Source organism: Gorilla gorilla, chromosome 10 (genome assembly GCF_029281585.2).
Source record: "Gorilla gorilla gorilla isolate KB3781 chromosome 10, NHGRI_mGorGor1-v2.1_pri, whole genome shotgun sequence".
NCBI classification, from domain to species: domain Eukaryota; kingdom Metazoa; phylum Chordata; class Mammalia; order Primates; family Hominidae; genus Gorilla; species Gorilla gorilla.
Genome location: NC_073234.2, coordinates 91,379,581 through 91,395,328, shown reverse-complemented (window position 1 = coordinate 91,395,328; position 15,748 = coordinate 91,379,581). Strand labels below are relative to the sequence as shown.

The window sequence follows — 15,748 nt, the reverse complement described above, 5'->3', positions numbered from 1 at the left end:
GTTCAAGTTTATAGGAAGTATACTGATCTTGAGCATTTCAGAGATTTGTTTAGAGGTATGTTAGAAATGCACAGAATTAGAAGAAATACAGATTTCTTATTTCACTGATGACATAAATCATTATTAATAGCATGAATATCTTACTCAGCTTACACATTTAAAAAACTTTTTTGTGATTTTAAGATCCATTCAGTTACTGTCTATATGTTAATTATAGTTAGTAGCTTCTAAATGTTGCCTAGTTCTCTGTGGTATGTGTTCGCTGTGTTTTATTATCTGCTTTTCCTATGATGGACTTATTTATCAACACAAATTCTATTGTTATAGACATCTTTGTACATGTCCTGTAAAGGAACTGTGTGAGAATTTCTTTGAGATGTGTGCTCAGCAGTGGGATTGCCACCTACATAGAGTATGGAAGCCTTTAAGTATTAAACTTCTAGCATGATTTCCAGAAATACTGTACTCAATGCAAGAAGATAGATTCATCTTCATGTCTGCCAACAATTGGCACCATCCAGCTTCATAGTGTTTTTGTTTTTATTTTTAAATCAGTCTAAGAGGTGTGGACTCATTTTGTCTTATTTGTATTTTATGATTTCTAATGAGTTTTTAGCTTTTCTTCATAATGCTTGAACCTTTTTCGTTGCCCATTGGTACCTTTTTTCCACTTTCTTGTTGAGATTGCAATTTTTTTTTAATGCTTTGCAAAAGTCTTTGTATTCCAAATGTTATTCCCTTGTCAGTTTTTAGACATTCTAAATAATGTGTCATTTCTACTGATTTATCCAGGGAGTCCTCTGGTAAACAGTTAAGTTTTATTTTAGTAAAATATTTTGCCCTAGGGCTTGTGCTTTTGAAACTTTTTAAGAAGTCCCTCCTGGTTTCTGCTACATTTCGTATTGAATAGTTTCACCTTTTACATTTAGGTCTTAAATCCCTTTAGAGTCTACCTTTGTATTTGTTGTACGTAGGCTTCCAGTTCCTTTTTTTTCTGCCTCATTTTTTGAGCTAGGTTTATTTATTTATTTATTTATTTATTTATTTATTTTGGGTCCTCCTCCAGTGACATGAGCTAGTTTTTTGTTTTTTGTTTTTTTTTTTTTTTAACACTATTCACTAATCAATCCATTGTTCCCCCATTTAGGTGTACCACCTACCTTCATTGCATATCAAGTTGTAAACACCTATGTTTGTCTTTGAGCAGCACTCTTATGTTTTATTGGTCTTTGTCTCTTGTCATTGTCACACTTAATTACTATGACTTTATAGTTGTCTTAATATTTGGCAGGGCAGGTTGCATCCTTTCATACTTCTCCCCCAATCATCCACATTTTTGACAGTTAAGTTTACCAGGGTTGTCAACAAGCAAAAAAACCTTAAAACGTTGATAGGAATTATATTGCATTTGTAGGTTTACAGAATTATATATTTTAATATTGTCTCATCCACATACTTCTAATTATTCAGGTCACATTCTGTGTCTTTAGTTTCAAAGTTATCCTCATAGAGTCTGTTGGTAAAGTTAATTTCTGTATATTTTGTGTGGCTGTTGTGAATAGCATCTTTTTTTGTATTTTCTGTTTGGCTGTTCTTGATTTACAGAGGATTGCTGTTTTTTTTTTTTTTTTAAGTTGCTCTTGTATCCAGTAACTTTGCTAAATTTATTGTAGTAATGTGTTCTGTTTTGCCCCCCTAGTCACAAGATTTTATCTGCAAATAATGGCAGTTTTAGCTCTGTTCTTCCACATTACATTATACCACATACTTTTCTTTACAACATTACCAGGACTTTCACTACTGTGTTAAACATTAGTATTCTTTGTCTTATTTCTATTCATACTGGGAATGAATATAAAATCTCCATTAAATTCAGTGCCTATTTACTGTTTTTTAATCTGACCTTTGGTTTTTTTTTTAACTGTATCAATTAAGATGCTCTATTGAACTTTTCTCTTCAGTATATTAAGTAAATAGTAAATACATGTTTTGGAAATACTTATTTTGGATATCAAACTAGCCTTGCATTCCTGTAGTAAATTGAATCATGATGTGTTGTTACATTGTTGAGTAATTGAATTTTACAGTTCTTACTTGTTAGTGAAATGAGCTTGTGTTGTGTGCATGCATGTATGTATGGTGCATAAAGAAAGTTTCAGGAAGTGGTAATATTTAACTGGTTTTTGGAGTCAAGATTTCAATTGCCTAAGGAATGGAGCAGCTTTTTAAATTTTTCCTGTTTCCTGAAACAACTTGTATAAGATAGCAATTAGCAGTTCTTAGGGTAGAACTCTTCTAAAAATTTACTTTGGGCCTTTGGAGTTGGAAGTAGAGGTCCAGGGGAGTTTTGGAGAATTTTTTTTTTTTAAACATACTAATTTATTCAAGTTCTCTCATCAGTTTTGGAGTTTCATATTTTAAACATGTACATATTTAGGTTTAAAATTGATTAGTACATAGTTTACAATAGTTTTAAAAATCTGGTTTTCATATTCTGTATTTTGCATCTTAATTCTGCTGGTTGTCTTGATCTTATTAAATGTTTTTAGAATATTAATTTTGCTTTTGGTTTTCCTTTTCCATACTGTCTTTTGTTACTGCTGCTGTTATCTCTTTTTTAGGATTGCTCTGTGTTACTCTTTCCAGTTTTTTAAATTGAATGCTTAATTCATTTTATTTTTATTTTTTAATTTGTGTTTTTTATGGCCTTAATACTCTTACTTTTGTAAATGTTGAGTGTGAAGATCTGTATGCTGAAATTAATAGCTCAAGCTTATTGTATTGTTCAACTTCTCTTTATTTCTGCTTATTGGTTGTCTGTTTGACCTGACAGTTTTTTCTGTCATTTGTAGATTGAAATATTTTGAAGCCATATTAGGTGTATGATATTTGTGATGAACATTTCTTGTTCTCTTGTTTCATTTTACTGATATGTGTCTTCCTTTGTGTTTTATAATGTTTTTTGGGTGGGGTCATAATTTTTATTTGTCTGATATTACAATAACAACCCCCAGCTTTTATGACAAGGCCTCACTCTGTGATCCACTCTGGAGTACAGTGGCACACTCATGGCTCACTGTGATCCTCCCACCTCAGCCTCCCAAGTAGCTGGGAGCCACAGGTACATATCATCATGCCTGGCTGTTATTTTTGTAGAGATGGGGGTCTCCCTATGTTGCCCAGACTGGTCTCGAACTCTTGGGCCCACCTTGGTCTTCCAAAGCGCTGGGAATACAGGCATAAGCCATCACCCCCAGCCTCTTTTTTTTCTTTTTTTTTTTCAAACTTTTAACCTAGTATGTCTTTTTTTTCCATCTTTTCATCTTTGTGTCTTCCTCTAGTATCAGTGTTTGCTGCTTTTATTTTTTGGATACAGTGTCTCGCTTTGTCATCCAGGCTGGAGTACCATGGCACAATGATGGCTCACTGCAGCCTCATCCTTCGGCTCAAGCGATTCTCCTGCCTCAGCCTCCCAAGTAGCTGGGACTATAGGCACGCACAGCCATGCCTGGCTAATTTTTGTATTCTTGTAGAGATGGGGTTTTGCCATGTTGCCTGGGCTAGTCTCGAACTCCCGAGTTAAAGCAATTCACCTGCCTGGGCTCCCCAGAGTGCTGGGATTACAGGCATGAGCCACCACACTCGGCCTCAATGTTTGCTTCTTTATTATTAGTAAGTCTAACTTTGCATTTCTTAGAAGTTGTATTGTTTTTGGATTTATTGCTGCCATCTTTCTCTATTTTTTAATTTATTTTACTTTGGGTCTTTCTTCCTTCTTTTCTGCTTCCTATTGGATAGATCAAGTCGCCTTCTGGTTCCAAAGTTAATGGCATTGATTTTTGTTACTATGGTAGTGGCTTATAACCAAATATCTAAGTTTATTTACCCCTGTTGATTTCTTAAATTTACCAATATTTATATTGTTTATAAATGTGCTTTCTCTGGCCCTCTATTTTTCCCTTCAAGGCAAGAAATTTACCAAGATATTTGACCACACCCATACCTTAAATAGAATCTGCTGGATTTTTAAAAAAATTTCCTCAAAAGTTGCTTTTAGTAATATATAGTGAGTATCTGTGGCAAACCTGAAGCCTGGTATACCTGATATAATTTTTGTCCTGCTTTTATATCTGAATAATAGTTTGGCTATGAAATAGTAAATTCAGAGTTCTTAAAAACTACAATTTATTTTTTTTCTTTATTTCAGTGTTTCTTTTAATGCCTGTTGTTAGTCTGATTCCTTTTTCTTTGTAGGTTATTCTTTCTCACTGGACACCTTTAGAATTTTCTTTTGTCTGTGATATTCATAAATCTCATTAACATGTCTAGGAAGCAGAGTAAGGATTTTTATATTGCTTTAATGCTGAGAAATGTATCATTCTCATATGTGAAGAGATCGTACCCCTTCTCTGTCAGCTATTGCTACTTTTGTCGTCCATATCTCAGAGCTTTTCTATTTTCCATCTGTCTTTCATGCTGCCTTCTGGTAGAACTTTTCAACATCATGGACTTTATCTTCAGTCGAATCTATCCTGTTTCTCTTATTTGTTGCCTATTTTAGTTATTGTATTTTTCATACTTAACATTCCCACTCTGTTGTAGATTTCTTGGTCTTGTTGCATGTCAATCTTCCTCATCTCTAAGTATATTAATATTCTTGTTTAAATTCTCTAGTTATGCTGCTTCAGATGATAATCATTTCACTCTTTCATAGAAATTGTACCCTTGAAGTTTCTAGTTATTCTTTGAGCTCCAGTACATTAGGCAATACCAGTTACCCTAATAATGAATATTTGGGGAGAAATGAAGGTCTGTGACAAGGAGAAGGGCGCAGGGTGAGCCTAAGTAGTAGAGCACTAGTTGCCTTAGACTGAAAGTTTGCTGCCAGTTCAGGCAATTTTTATGGTGTGCTTTGTAGGGTGGGGGACTAGTCTCCTTTGGTTGTCAATTCATCATTCCTAGATTGGATCAAATACATGTTTGAAGGCTTTGAACCAGTGCAGCTTTCATCAACCCTCGCATTGGGCTCTTGTGAAGGGTGAAGATGACAGACAACGATTGTTGCAAGGCAGGAGCAGAACTTAAAAAGCTTTCTTGCGGAACTGCTATCTTCCAGTTTGTCCGCACTGCTACCTACTGTGGCCATTCCCTCCCTAAGTTGTTGGTTACCCTGTACAGTTAAACACAACCTCCAGTCTTACCTGAAATTGCTTATGGTGTGTGTGTGCCTCAGTAGTTGCTTCATTCTTGTTCTAAAGTTTCTGGGATTAGCTTTTTGGGGGAGCAAGAAAAGCCAGAAGCCCATGCTAGTTCACCACCTTGGCAGAATAGTGCTTTTTACTTAAAATTAACAGAAATAGAAAGTTGATATCTTCAAGTGGTTGTTTTTTATTTCTAATAATCCTAAGTAAACTGGTGGCTAAGTAAGTGAATTATTTGATTTACAAAAGTTTGTGGCAGGAAAGTTTAACCTGGATTTTGTATCTGTTGCACAGATTCTCTGAAGTTATTTAAATTTTAAGTGTGAACATTTATTGTTAGAGAGGTTTAATCATTCTTTAGGAGACTCATAACCTAGTGTGTATAACCTTTTAAAAATCAGTGCCCCCTGTTCACATTAGCAGACATGGAATCAACCTAAATGCCCATCAATGACAGATCTGATACAGAAAATGTATACACCACGTAATACTTGCAGCCATACAAAGAACGAGATCATGTCTTTTGTAGGAACGTGGACGGAGCTAGAGGCTATTATCCTTAACAAACTAACACATGAACAGAGAACCAAATATCGTACATTCTTACTTACCAGTAGGAGCTAAATGATGAGAACTCATGAACACAAAGAAGGAAACAACAGACACTGGGGTTACTTGAGGGTGGAGTGTGGGAGGAGGGAGAGGAGCAGAAAATTAAGTATTGGGTACTGGGCTTAATACTTGGGTGATAAAATAATCTGTATAGCAAACCTTCACATACACCCCTAAACCTAAAATAAAATTTTAACAAAATAGTGCTTCACAGTTCATTGTATGGTGTATGAATTTTATCTCATCAAAGCTGTTATTTATTTTTGAGACAGGGTCTCATTCTGTCAGCCAGGCTGGAGTGCAGTGGTGGTGCAATCTTGCTCAATTCAGCCTCGACATCCCAGGCTCAGGCGATGCTCTCATCTTAGCCTTCCAAGTGGCTGGGACCACAGGCATGCACCACCACACCCAGCTAATTTTTGTATTTTTTGTAAGGACAGGGTTTTGTCATGTTGCCCAGGGTGGTCTTGAGCTTTTGGGCTAAAGGAATCCACCTGCCTCGGCTTCCCAAGGTGCTGGGACTACAATTGTGAGCCGTAGCACCTGGCCCTAAAGCTGTTATTTTAAAAATACATGTCTCCTCTTTATAGTATGTTACACTTGTATTTAATAATGTAATTACTAATTCCTAATTAAATATGGAGACTAAAAAAACAATGGTGTGTGGAATCTTGTCCTTTTTCCTGATATGCCTATGCTCCCCTCCTTTTTCCTAATAACTTGTATGGGTGAGATATATGTAAAAGAAAAATCCAAGTAATCATTGTTCTCAGAATTAAGATGGTCTGTCCATGACTTCAGCAATGACAAGTCCAACACTTAACTTGGGTAAAGATTTAGGGTTGACAATATGATTTACATTTTGTTTATCAATTTACCCAGTTACATTTCTACTTTTGAAATATAGCCAGTGGATCAATATATTTATATCTATTTGATTTTTATTTACTTTGAATCTACCTTTTTGCTTCAGATAAAAAACCTGTCATTCACTAACTCCAATGCTTCAGTTTCAGTATGACAAAAAAAGTGTGACTTCCATTTTACTCTGATGCTATATAACTGATTTCTAACCTTTCAGCCTGCCTAGGGTAGTTAAAAGACGAGTGAATGCTCTCAAAAACCTGCAAGTTAAATGTGCACAGATAGAAGCCAAATTCTATGAGGAAGTTCACGATCTTGAAAGGAAGTATGCTGTTCTCTATCAGCCTCTATTTGATAAGGTAATGCTTTCTCCTACTTTGTTTAATTTAACATTCTAGAAGACGAATTCTGGAAATATAAGCAGACTTGGAAGAGGTTAGTCTTTAGAACTCTCATTGAAATTGTTATTAGAGGCAGCACTTGGAGGAACTATCAATAATAGCAGTTAAAGTTGTGGTATGCATTTGTTAAATTTGTAAGACTTCTTAGTGAGAAACCACTGGTTTTAGCTTGGATGCCAGTGTTTTTATACAGCCTTTTTTTTTTTTTAAATCATTTTAGCGATTTGAAATTATTAATGCAATTTATGAACCTACGGAAGAAGAGTGTGAATGGAAACCAGATGAAGAAGATGAGATTTCGGTTAGTACCAACTTTATTTTAGTATGTTTTTTAGATGATAAAATCTTAGGACTTGTCAGAAATGTTAGCATTTAATGATGGAGTACAATATTATATAACCAGTTGTATTTTTTCATTTTTTAATTTTACCTCTTTATTACATGTTTTTCTAATACTTTATTTTTAAAAAACAGTCATTCAAGATTGTCATTTGCATGGCAATAAATAGTGGTTTCATGGGTTCTAAGTTTCTTAAGTGTCCGCAGCAGTTTAAAACACCACAAGTCTTATTTCCAATTTGCAGCACCTGACTTAAAGTTCGAATTCATCTGATGGAGCATTAAAACTGTCATTTTCTCTTGTGAAAAGACATATTTCAATTGCTATTTCCAGGACTGTATATTGAACATGGGTGTACATTATTTTTAATTGGTTAGTAGAATTTTACTCATGTAATTTATATCCAGAATAAGAACCTCTAGCATCTCTGAATGGCCTTCCACTCAGAACGATGATGATTAAATGTCTAAAATGTATCTGGGGTGCCCCCACTTGACATTACCAAACATGTAAATAATCTTAGAAAATATGATTCTTTAAACATATGCATACCACATCTTTAAACATAAACATACCACACAGTGCACCATCACTTCCTTAACCATTTTGCAATTGTTCACTTATAACATTTGCAATTTTTATTATAAATCATATTGTGATGAATACTTTCATCCATAAGTTTTATTGCAAGGCTTATTGTTTCTTCTAATGTCTTCTAATTTCAAAGAAGTGGCTTACTGGTTCAAACAGTGCACATACATGGTTTTAAGGCTTCTAGTATACTTTACCAAATAATCTCCAGAATAGCTCCAACAACTCCTACCAACAGTATGTTATTGTGCCCATAGGGTGGACTTGATAACAGCAAAGCAAATTCAACCACAGATCTGTTAGATTCTCACCCATCTCAAAACTATCACATCAAAGAAGCAAGGAGACATATTATTGGTGAGGAAGCCAAATTCAAATTCTTTTAAAAAATCACTCAGCTTTAGATCAGTAAAATAATCAACAAAAATGGTCACCACAAAGTCTACCGGGTTTTTCAAAAAATAAAAAGAGAGAAAGAGAAAGGCCAGGCACAGTGGCTCATGCCTGTAATCCCAGCACTTTGGGAGGCCTAGGTGGGCCAATCACTAGGTCAGGAGTTCGAGACCAGCCTGGCCAACATGGTGAAATCCCATCTCTACTAAAAATACAAAATATTAGCTGGGCGTGGAGGCGGGTGCCTCTAATCCCACCTACTCGGGAGGCTGAGGCAGGAGAATCACTTGAACTCGGAAGTTGAGGTTGCAGTGAGCCGAGATCGCGCCACTGCGCTCCAGCCCAGGCGACAGTGTGAGACTCCGTCTCAAAAAAAAAAAGGTACCAAATAACCAAAATTTTTTATTTGACTAAATTCTATTCATGTATGAGCATGACAGTCTCTCCTGTTTATTTGACTTTGGCAATAAAAAAATAAGCAGCCTTGTACAGAACAGGGAAAATGCCAAGAACGAAGGCAGTCTACAGTTTTACTGTAGAATATATATATATATATGAAGGCCTCTCTCCCTTTGGCCATATCAACTGTCAGTTCAGGCCATTAACTACAGACAAATTTTCAAATTCACTTCTTCAAGATCTTTGATGCTGTCATCATCTACTTCTGTCTGTTTTTCCTGAATGACCTCAATTATGTCATCTGTAAAGTCTCCTTGAATGATAATTTCATTCTCCTCTGTTACTGAGGCACCACAGGAGAATTTTTGAGCAAAAAATCTTTGTGTGATTTAAGATCAATTTCAAAAGTTACAAGGCCACAACCCTTGTCACATATTTCTTCTTTGCTCTGGGAATTTTGGCTATAGTAACCTTTTGTGGTACCGTCTTTGTTTTTTTGTTTTATTTGACCCCTTCCACCTTTCTTCTGTTTTTTCTTCTCCTCTTCTTCCCCTGCTGTTCCTTGACCTTGACAGATTCCAGCTTCTTGTTTGGGTGAATTTTCCACAGTAAGTTTTGCATATTCATTTGGAAAATTCTTCTCTAATCATTGTCTACATTTAGCAACATCAGGCATATATTCACAGTACTCTATTGGTAATGAACAGACTCCACAATAAAGGACTCAAAGTAGGTAATCAGCATCTAACTTGGCTCTGTTCCTTGGGTCTCCTTTGCAGTCAGCCCCATTGGAATCGGAAACGTCAGCAGCCATTTCACAAACCCAGGCAGTTGCACAGGCCCCGCCAGCTCTGCTCCTGCCACTGTTGCCAGCTGAACTGACAAATGCAACTCGTTTCCCCGGCCAGGGCCTCCCTAGAGCATCAGTTGTATTTTTATACCTAGGAAATATTTTTCCTTTTTGTAAGAATGATAATGCAGATGAACTGTTATTCAACCTGGCACCACCATCTGTACTCAAAAAGTCATTATTTCCTTACATTTTATAGTTTTTTTGTTGAAGAGACAGGGACTTGCTGTGTTGCCCAGGCTGGAGTACACTGGCATGATCTTGGCTCACTGCAGCTCATTCCTGGGCCCAAGCTATTCTCCCATCTCAGCCTCTGAAGTTGCTAGGACTATCTGAAGCTACTATGCCCAGCTTAATCTACTTTTTTTGGTAGAGGCAGAGTCTTCTTGCCTAGGCTGGTCTTAGACTCCTGGCTTCAAGCAATCTTCGCACCTCAGCCTCCCAAACTGTTGGGATTATGGGCTTGAACCATTGAGCCACTGTGCCCAGCCTATTTTTATAGTTTTTTTGAGTCTCTGTTGCCCAGGCTGGAGTGCAGTCTCGGCTCATTGCAACCTCCACCTCCTGGATTCAAGCAATTCTTCTGCCTCCTCCTCCCAGTAACAGGCGTGCGCCACCATGCCTGACTAATTTTTTGTACTTTTAGTAAAGATGGGGTTTCGCCATGTTGGCCAGGCTGGTCTCCAACTCCTGACCTTAAGTGATCCACCCACCTCACTTCCCAAAGTGCTGGGATTACAAGCGTGAGCCAGTGCGCCTGGCTTACAGTTTTTAGTTTGTAGATTCATTATATTCTTTTTTTTTTTTTAACTTCATGGTAGGCTGAGGATTGTTGCCATTTTCAAGTGAAGACATGGAGGCTTCTAAGTGACTTGCCCACAATGAATAATGGCAGAGCTGTGACACACATTCAGTGCTGTGTTAAGTGATCCACCTCTCTAGCATTGCTATTTTATGTTGTTTGGTAAAGAGAATATAATGTTTTGATTAAGAACACCATGGGGTGAGGCATTGGACCAAATTAGTATTTCTGTTGCTTTTCTTGTTTATTATGCTTAAGTCTTCATTTTTAATTAGTTTTTACATTTTTTTTTTTTTTTACTAAAATGGTTTTTCCTACACATCTTGGTCACCTTAGTGGTTCTCTTTGGAGGGGTGTGGTAGCAGTAATTTTGATGGGATTAAGGTTTGTTATGGGCAACGGCGGTGTTTATACAGATAGACTAGAACTTTGAAGGTAATATCTGGTGACTGTGCTTTTTGGTTTTTATACCTTTGCTACTTTATCATGAGGTCTAATCTATGTATTAAATAATGTTTGCTGTCACTTAATCAAGGAGGAATTGAAAGAAAAGGCCAAGATTGAAGATGAGAAAAAGGATGAAGAAAAAGAAGACCCCAAAGGAATTCCTGAATTTTGGTTAACTGTTTTTAAGAATGTTGACTTGCTCAGTGATATGGTTCAGGTAATTTCATTCATAAATGTACCAGTTTACTTCGAAGGGTAAATCTTTGAAGTTTAAATGGCTGTGATCACTGTTCTCTTCAGTGTTGATCTTTCTAGAATGATTGCTTACTTTTGAAATAGCTAATATCTGTAGAAGAGAAATTACAGGTTTGATTAATGTAATCAAATAAATTACAGTTTATTTTAAAAAATGAGATAATGAAATGGTCCCATTGATAATTGCTCATTATCGACTGGTGTTTTCTTATAACCTTGTGCCTTTTGTCTTTACATACTTAGTATGGAAGTATGATGGGAAAGTTAATCTTATAGCTGCAATTATGCAATTCCCTTAACTCTTCCAGGAGAAATTTGCATTTTAAAAGAATACCATAAAGATGTTAAACTCATTCACAATGGTTACATTCTCTGGCAAACCATAACTGTTGTCACCTTTGGGAAACTGCCTCAAGCATTTCTTGAGTGAGCCCCTACCGTCTACATTGTAGTAGTACATGTTGCCCTGTCTTGTCATTGTTGGAAGTTACATGGAGAAAAAGAAACGATCTTCACACAATTACTGCTTATTACAATTCTACTTTAGCAAAGTGGAAAAGGAACGACCGGGAGGAAGGGGACAAGCAGCTGGAAAAGGCAGCAATTACAATCAGGAAACATTTTAAAAGTAGATATGCCTTATTTAGACTTGATTTTGAATTTTTCAACCTATATAATAATTTAGTTGTCTATTTGGACACTTTCTCTCTACCAGTGGCAGTAGAACTACAGTATAAATTAGCTTTAGTATAAGCCATAACCTGAAGAGTAAGTCTTAAGGTTCATAATTGCTATACAAAACTACTTTAAAATATATTATGTCTCAGTCAGCTGGTGTTTGTACAGAACACAGTCCTCGAATGCCATGTTATTCATTTTTATTATTTTTTTAATTTGAAGGAACACGATGAACCTATTCTGAAGCACTTGAAAGATATTAAAGTGAAGTTCTCAGATGCTGGCCAGCCTATGGTAAAAGAATTTTGAAATATTTATAATTTTGTAACATGCTTACAGGTAGATAAAGAGAAGCTTTTAAAAAGATACCATTCAAGGGTAAGGTTGGTGCTCTTTGTTATAGTGAATAAATACTTGGATGCTGCTAATTGTGAGGCAGTATTTATTCCTTTTCCTCCTTCTGATCATAAATTGTGTTTGAAACACAGACAATCCTTGTTCCTGGATAAGTGGATAAAAATAATGCCAAGGGAACATGAATAAGTACTTTTTCTGCATTAAAAGGCATGAGCTTGGGAATTACACAAAACTGATGTTAGAGGATGCCCACTCCCTAATGAGGAAAGATCAGCCAACAAGCTGTCCACCAAACCGCCAGAATTAATGTCAACTAAGGGGCAAAACTGCTAAGAATATAGGCTGTAGATGCTTAAGGTTGGGCTTTTTCTGTGTCAAGTTCACGTTTAGTCTATTATTTAAAAGCCTGATTCCTCCAGTAGTTGGGGAGTAAGGGAGACAACATGGTCACTTTATTCAGGTATGCCTAGCCTGTTGTATAAGCATGTTAGTTATTTAATAGTTGTAAATTGAAACTAAGTTTTATTCAGTTCAATTTGTACCTCATTATTATTTTAACGTAATTTTTTTGATTTTAACATAATTTGGGGCTCATCTGACAGTCTGTCCCATTCTTAAATATTTCATGGCTGGGTGCAGTGGCTCACACCTGTAATCCCAGCACTTTGGGAGGCCGAGGTGGGTGGATCACTTGAGGTCCGGAGGTCAATACCAGCCTGTCCAACATGGTGAAATGCTGTCTGTACTAAAAATACAAAAATTAACTGGGTGTGGTGGCACACACCTATAATCCCAGATAATTGGCAGGCTGGGGCACCAGAATCACTTGAATCTGGGAGGCAAAGGTTGCAGTGAGCTGAAATTGTGCCCCTGCACTCCGGCCTGGGCAACAACGCAAGACTCAGTCTCAAAAAGAAGATTGTATTTCAGAGTAGAAAAAAAATTATCATTTAGAATATTTATAAAAACAGATGAAGCTGTATTTACTAAAGTACTGAAATATATGAGGTAGGTATTTAACTGATTTTTATGCTTCCTCTCCCCAGAGTTTTGTCTTAGAATTTCACTTTGAACCCAATGAATATTTTACAAATGAAGTGCTGACAAAGACATACAGGATGAGGTCAGAACCAGATGATTCTGATCCTTTTTCTTTTGATGGACCAGAAATTATGGGTTGTACAGGGTGAGTTTAATTTCACTACCTTAACAAAATGTTTTTTCTGTTTTTGTTATACTTGATTTATATACTCGGTTATTTTCAGTTACATATGTACATAGTCTGTCTCTGAACATTTTGGTAATATGTTTTCTGAAAAGTGCTTATCAAGTTTCCTGTAATTCTCCTTGGACCCATGACTGTCTCACATATATTTTTGCAGAGGAATGCTTCTTTAAATTATACTGTGTGTTTGTGCTAATTGTAAATGTGTTTATTTTAAATATTCGCTTAGAAATAAAATTTTTCCCTTTATACTGCTATAGAAAACATTTGAAGCAATTCACCCTTCTAAAATTTGAAATCTAAATAGAACATTTACTTCTAAAAGTTTAGCAGTTGAAAGATTGTCAATTGTAATAGATTTTTCTTCTTTGTTTTGCAAGGTGCCAGATAGATTGGAAAAAAGGAAAGAATGTCACTTTGAAAACTATTAAGAAGAAGCAGAAACACAAGGGACGTGGGACAGTTCGTACTGTGACTAAAACAGTTTCCAATGACTCTTTCTTTAACTTTTTTGCCCCTCCTGAAGGTAAATAATGTTTTAGCTTGAGTATTAACGGTTGTTTTATAAAAAGCATTGCTTAACTTCTTATTCATTGTAATTTCTTTTCTCGATTTTGCAGTTCCTGAGAGTGGAGATCTGGTAAGTTGAATTGTTATATATTTATTGAATTAAGTATATTTGAAATTAAAGCACTGAATTTCAAAAGTGGAGAGTGGGATGGTTGTTACATTGAGTTCTGAGGCCTACAATGCATGGGGCAAACTTTTTGGATATGAAAAATAATTCCATTCAAAATTATATCAGTGCTTCTACTGGGAAACACTGAGATAAAAAGCTTAAGGTTTTCTTTTCTTTTGAAACTTCACATATTGCTGTGAGGGATTTAACTTTTCAAAACTATTGTCTTCCTTAGTAAAACCAGAATATATTAAGTCACTTATACTTTTACATTCCTAACTACATTATGGTTCGAATTCATTCCTGAATTTGTTACTCCAATGTAAATATGGTTTCATATTGTGACTAAGTATGTTCACATATATGGCATATGGCAAAGAACATGAAATGTTCCTGCCATATAGACTGAACTGAGGAACAACCTTAAAGAAAGTCTATACACGCAAGGTAGGGCAGGTATGTTTTGAATTTGGTTTTCTTTTGGGCATGTTTTTGAATTTAAATTAACTGAGATAGTTTAAATAGTTTATACATATATGGAATTAGAAATTAACCTAAACTGAATACTTTTGAATTGGAATACTCTTGGCTAAGACTTAGAACAAATCTGTAAAAGGCAAAAGTAAGTATTTCTGGCTTGGCTTTATAGGACAAAAAAAGAGAACATAAAGCAGTGTGAATTTCAGGTGAGAAAAACTACTTTAAGTATTAAGATAGAGCATCACACTATTTTCATATCAGTGGCTGGGTTGGAGTTTGTGTTCAAGTTCGGGGTTTTTTTTGTTTTGTTTTGTTTTTTGTTACTAAATATTGATGATGACAAAACAGTCTAGTTAAGGATAGAAAACCTCCACCTGTGGTTTGAATTCCTCCCCACCCCCTTTTGGATTTTTTTATTTATTAGATTATGTTGTTGACTAAACATTTATGGAATTCACAGAGGGTGTGCTCATTGTTTAGTATCATAGAACTTAAAGTGGGATTATTTTATTTTATTATTAATTTTTTTTTTTTGAGATGAAGTATTGCTCTGTTGTCCAGGCTGGAGTGCAGTGGCACGATCTCCACTCACCACAACCTCTGCCTCCCGGGTTCAAGCAATTCTCCTGCCTCAGCCTCCCGAGTAGCTGGGATTACAGGCACGCGCCATTGAACTCACTAATTTTTGTATTTTTAGTAGAGACGGGGTTTCACCATGTTGGCCAGGCTAGTCTTGAACTCCTGACCTCAGGTAATCTGCCTGCCTTGGCCTCCCAAAGTGCTGGGATTACAGGCGTGAGCCAGGCCAAAGTGGGATTATTTTAATTGTGAATAATGTCAGACCCACTTTTGCCCTGTGCTTTTCTATTAAATAGAACTCCTAAGCAAGGTATAGCTTCAGGCACCTGTAGTCCCAGCTGCTCTGGTGGCGGAGGTGGAAGGATCACTTGAGGCCAGCCTGGGCAACATAGCGAGACCCTGTCTCTGAAAAAGAAAAGTGCTAGGGGCACCTGATTTAGTTAGTATATTGTCTTTCTGAACTAGGACTGTCTCATTTGGGATTAGTAGACTTAAAACTGTACAGCTGGTTGGGTACTGCCTTTTAGGAACTATAAAGTGATCCTCTGTGGTTGTTTATTATGTTCTTCTATTTGCTATATACTTAACAATATTA

The 15,748-nt window shown here is 36.1% G+C and overlaps 1 protein-coding gene and 1 pseudogene across 10 annotated transcripts in view; one reads left to right on the top strand and one right to left on the bottom strand.

Annotated features, from left to right (window-relative positions):
* Positions 1 to 15,748, top strand: part of NAP1L1 (nucleosome assembly protein 1 like 1) — a 38,433-nt gene that overhangs the window by 17,497 nt on the left and 5,188 nt on the right. For 5 of the 10 annotated variants that reach the window (XM_063694170.1, XM_031001034.3, XM_063694167.1 and 2 more), the window contains 8 exons: positions 6,895 to 7,036; positions 7,299 to 7,379; positions 9,377 to 9,409; positions 10,989 to 11,117; positions 12,056 to 12,127; positions 13,237 to 13,376; positions 13,796 to 13,941; positions 14,036 to 14,055. In XM_063694170.1, the coding sequence (XP_063550240.1) occupies positions 6,895 to 7,036; positions 7,299 to 7,379; positions 9,377 to 9,409; positions 10,989 to 11,117; positions 12,056 to 12,127; positions 13,237 to 13,376; positions 13,796 to 13,941; positions 14,036 to 14,055 (763 nt within the window). The remainder of the gene's footprint in view (positions 1 to 6,894; positions 7,037 to 7,298; positions 7,380 to 9,376; positions 9,410 to 10,988; positions 11,118 to 12,055; positions 12,128 to 13,236; positions 13,377 to 13,795; positions 13,942 to 14,035; positions 14,056 to 15,748) is intronic. The other 5 variants (XM_063694171.1, XM_031001037.3, XM_031001035.3 and 2 more) reach the window with 1 other exon arrangement.
* LOC101124904 (density-regulated protein-like) lies at positions 8,555 to 9,642 on the bottom strand (annotated as a pseudogene).